The sequence below is a fragment of the Nicotiana attenuata genome, unplaced genomic scaffold (genome assembly GCF_001879085.1).
Source record: "Nicotiana attenuata strain UT unplaced genomic scaffold, NIATTr2, whole genome shotgun sequence".
NCBI lineage: Eukaryota > Viridiplantae > Streptophyta > Magnoliopsida > Solanales > Solanaceae > Nicotiana > Nicotiana attenuata.
In genome coordinates, this window is record NW_017693382.1 from 1 (window position 1) to 4733 (window position 4733).

The following is a 4733-nucleotide window of genomic DNA, read 5'->3' on the forward strand; positions in this document are numbered from 1 at the left end:
ACTATTTTTTGTTAATTTACTTTTTAAATGCAAACTTTAATTTTGTAATTTTGAAATAAATGTAGCACTTGCAATTTATAAGTGCATTTTTTTCCCATCTTTCTTGTATTCTTTATATTACTACAAAGTACTAATATAACTTACAGTAGTTATACAAAATATTAAAAAAAAATTAAAAAAACACTAACCCGACCCGGCTCGGCCCCCTCAACCCGTAACCCGTACGGTTCATTTTTTATCCGGATTAACCCGAACCCGTTAAGAGCAAGCCCGGAACCGGCCCGGAACCAAACCCGTACGGGTCCAAATAATACTGGCCCGAACCGGCCCGACCCACCCGGTTAACACCCATACTTTATATTCAGCCTCAGCGGAAGATAAAGACACCACAGGCTGCTTTTTAGACTTCCAAGAGATTAAGCTATCACCCAAAAAGACACAAAAACCAGTAACAGACCTTCTGGTGTCCGGGCAGGCTGCCCAATCACTGTCTGAATAAGCTGAGACAGTGAAATCAGAAGAGTTAGAGTAATAGAGGCCAAGATCAAAGATTCCCTTGAGGTACCTCAGCATGTGTAGAGCAGCAGCCATGTGAGGGACTCGTGGAGACTGAAGAAATTGACTAAGGTGTTGCACCCTAAAACAAATGTCAGGCCTAGTGTGAGTGAGGAATAACAACTTCCCAACCAAGCTCCTATACCTTTCAGGTTGAGTCAAGAGGTCACCAGCTTTCAGTTTGGAGTTCAAGTCAAGAGGACAAACAACAGAGGCAACCTCCAGGCAATCAAACTCCTTCAAAATATCAGAGATAAATTTCTTCTAATTGAGAAGCACACCATTAGGCAAAACAGAAACCTCAATCCCCAAAAAATAATGAAGAGTACCCAGATCTTTGATTTTGAACTGGGCATCCAAAAATGACTTCAAAGCAGCAATTTCAGCAAGATCATCCCAGTTAATATTATATCATCAACATAGACATCAATGATAACCATATTACCAGAAGAGCCTTTGATGAATAAGGAGTAATCATTAAGAGAATGAGCATAACCTCTAGAGTAGAGGGCTTGAGAAAGCTTGGCATACCACTGTCTAGAAGCTTGTCTCAAGACATAAAGGGACTTTTGTAAACGACAGACTAAGGGAGGAGAAGAAGAGGAGGAGGCAGTAGTGACAGAAAGACCAGGAGGAAGCTTCATATAGACCTCCTCATCCAAATCACCATGCAAGAAAGCATTATTAACATCTAATTGGTACAAAGACCAACCTCTCTTAACTGCAACATCAATGAGACATTTAACAGTGGACATCTTTACAACAGGGGAGAAAGTTTCATTGAAATCCACTCCCTCAACTTGGGTGTCACCCCTTATAACAAGCCTAGCTTTATACCTCTCAATAGTACCATCAACTTTATACTTAATCTTATAGGCCCATTTACAGCCAATAGGTTTCTTTCCACTAGGCAAAGCTACAATATCCCAAGTGTGATTGGCCTCGAGGGCCTCAAACTCTTTCCTCATAGCATCTTGCCAAGCTGGAATAGGTGCAACTTGGGAATAAGTAGTGGGTTCAAACATAGCATGAGGAGTCAAAGTACTGGTGCAAGAGAATGAGGGAGGCAATTGGCAGACATAATCAGTCAAGTGGGATGGAAGGGTATAAGGTCTGTCAGACCTTCTGAGTGGACCAGCAGTAGGAGGAGGAGCTGTTGTAATAGGAACAGGGGAAGAAATAACACATGGAGAGGTTGGATCAGAAAAAGGAGAAGTAATAAGAGCAGGAGAAAGAGAAGATGGTGCAAAAATAGGAATAGAAGGGGAAGAAGGCACAGGAGAAGCAGGGTCAGGATTGGGATGAATAAGATCAGGAGTGGGAGAAGTAAGAGGTAAAGAATCTGAAATATGAGAGGAAGGAGAAGGAGGGGGAAAAGTGACAGGAGTTTGTGGAACATGGGAGGAAGAAGAGAAGGGAAAGACATCTTCATGAAATACAACATCCCTGGACACAAGGAATTGCTTGGTTTTTAGGTTATAAAGTCTGTAACCTTTCTTGGCAAAGGGATAACCAAGAAAGACACAAGGCATCACTCTTGTTTTCAGTTTATCCCTATGAGGAATTGGTACAGTAGCATAGGCCAGACATCCAAATGTCTTCAAGTGAGAATAAGAAGGGGTTTGATTGTAGGGACTTCAAAAGGTGATTTATTGTGAAGGATCCTAGATGGAAGTCTGTTGATGATATAAGTTGCTGTGAGTAAACAATCCCTCCAAAATCTAATAGGAACCTTGGATTGAAAAAGCAAAGCTCTATAAGCCTCAAGTAAAGTTCTATGCTTTCTCTCAACTACACCATTTTGTTGTGGTGTATGAGGACAAGTAGTTTGATGGATAATGCCATTATCAGAGAAGTAAGAAATGGCAGAATAGCTACCCCCAAGTTCTAAGGCATTGTCACTCCTGATTGTTTGGATAGTAATGTGAAATTGAGTTTTGACCATGGCCACAAAAGCTTTAATCAAGGAAAATGCATTACTTTTGGAACCCATTAAATGAGTCCAAGTGGATCTAGAAAAATCATCAACAATGGTTAGAAAATATCTGGAACCAGAATAAGTAGGAGTGTGGTAGGGTCCCCAAGAATTCACATGTATATGTTGGAAGGGATGAGTACTATGAATGGAGCTATCAGGGAAAGGGAGTCTGGTTTGTCTAGCCATAGGACATATTTCACAAGGAAATTGTTGCTTGGAAGATAAAGAGGACGATATAGCAAAAATGCCCTTCATTCTAACAAAAGGAACATGTGCAAGTCTTTGATGCCAAACAATATCCATTTTACTCAGTGTAGCTTCATTACAGGATGACACAGATGAAGATAAAGAATTTTGAAAAGAACTAGAGTTACACAATGAATTAGAGCTAGGAACATCAATAGTAGAAGGTAAAGATGGAAAACTATAGGCAAAAGTCATAGTAGAAGCATTTTGAGCTGAAGAAGAGAATGCAGTAGTGCAGACAAACTTGTAAAGCCCATCCTCTAGTTTACCAAGCTCCAGAGGCATCTTCAGAGAAGGGCCCTGTAGCAAGCAAGAGTCAGAACTAAACTGTGCTGTGCATCTCAATACCAAAACAAGTTTGTGCACAGAAATCGGATTATGTTGAAAGAAGGAATGTAGAGAACATCTGGAAGAATGATGGAAGTATATAAAGAAAAAGACCCAGTGCAAGTAACTTTAACTTTATATCCATTAGGAAGTGTGACAAGGTAAGGAATAGGCAAAGGTGTAATGTTGGTTAAAAGATCTTTGTTATAAGTCATGTGGTCAGATGCTCCTGAATAAATAATCCACTTATGAGGTGAAGGCTGACTCAACATGCAAGCTAGAGAACAAGTCACTACTTTTGGAATGAGCACTTTACCAGCAAAGTTGGCAGAAGCCATGAAGTCAGACTGAGGAGCAGAATCAGGCTGGCGAGAATGTTGTAAAATGGCCATTAGCTGAGAATATTGCTGCATGGTTAAACCAGGTACCAATGAACCTTGTGTATCATTGCTAGTAGTCCCAGCAACAGAAGGAGAAGAAGAGTCAGAAGAAAGCTCTGCTCCAATAGTTGCATTTGCTGTAATTTTCTTTCCTTTGTTGAATTTGAAATCAGGAAGAAAACCATGAAGCTTGAAGCACTTATCAATTAAGTGTCCACTCTTCTTACAATATTTTCAGAATAGATTCCCTTTGGATTGATCAAAATTCACTCTTTGAATATATTGTCTCTGAGTGTTGGAACTAGGAGACTTATAATTTGTGTTGGGACTAGAATGATTATTGAAGTTGATTTTGGCAGGGAAGGCAGCTGAATCAGGGCCAAACTGAGAATTGGAGTTGATCTGCCTTTGCCTTTCATCTTGAAGAAGAATATTATATGCACTGTCTAGTGTTGGAGGTGGTTACATCATGAGCAAGTTGCTCCTGACACCAACATAGACTTCATTAAGTCCCATGAGAAACTGATGAAGTCTATCCTCTTCCTCCTCTTTGAGAATACCTTCTTTTGCACCACAAGTGCAGTGATATCCATGGTTTCTACGAACAACCCTCAATTCATCCCACGATTTCTTTAACTTGTTAAAATAAGATGCAATATCTAGGGAGCCTTGACAGGTAGAGGCAAGTTCTTTCTTAATTTCAAAGGCTTTAGTTCCACCTACTGTTCCATATCTTTTATTTAACTGTCTCCATATTTCTTCAGCTGTTTCAGAGTACTGGACACTATCCGCAATGTCAGGGGATAAAGAACTTGTTAACCATGTTATTACACCTATCGCATTGATTAGACTCTATTGAATTATCTGGAGGTTTAGGTAAACTACCATCTGTTGATACCCAATTTTTCCCTAGGTATTTTTTGTAACCAAAATACTTCCAAAATAGCATGTATGTGCATATATAAGCACACCCAAGAGTTTTGGTATTTTTAATGATTTTTCTAAACAAATTTTCTGCCGATTTTAATACCACAAAATCCAATAATTATTTCCAAAATTATCACTTATGGTGAATAACTTATTTCATTCTCATATTTACACCAAAATATAATTAAGGTGATTTTTGTACATTTTTATAAATTTACTTGGTATTTTTAAAGCTAAATTACATGTAATTGCAATTATAGCCTATTTTACGATTAATAGCATTTTATAATTATAAAATTATTTTCAGTATTTTTAAATTA

At 38.7% G+C, this 4733-nt stretch overlaps 1 protein-coding gene across 1 annotated transcript; it reads right to left on the minus strand.

The window, feature by feature from the left end:
* Positions 1-354: 354 nt before the first annotated feature.
* On the minus strand, positions 355-4319 carry LOC109222582 (the record flags this gene model as incomplete). Its single annotated transcript, XM_019386925.1, has 6 exons — positions 355-819; positions 993-2153; positions 2288-3079; positions 3184-3675; positions 3757-3932; positions 4047-4319. Coding segments are annotated over 6 exons (3359 nt in total), but the record flags the coding sequence as incomplete, so codon positions are not given.
* Positions 4320-4733: the final 414 nt, after the last annotated feature.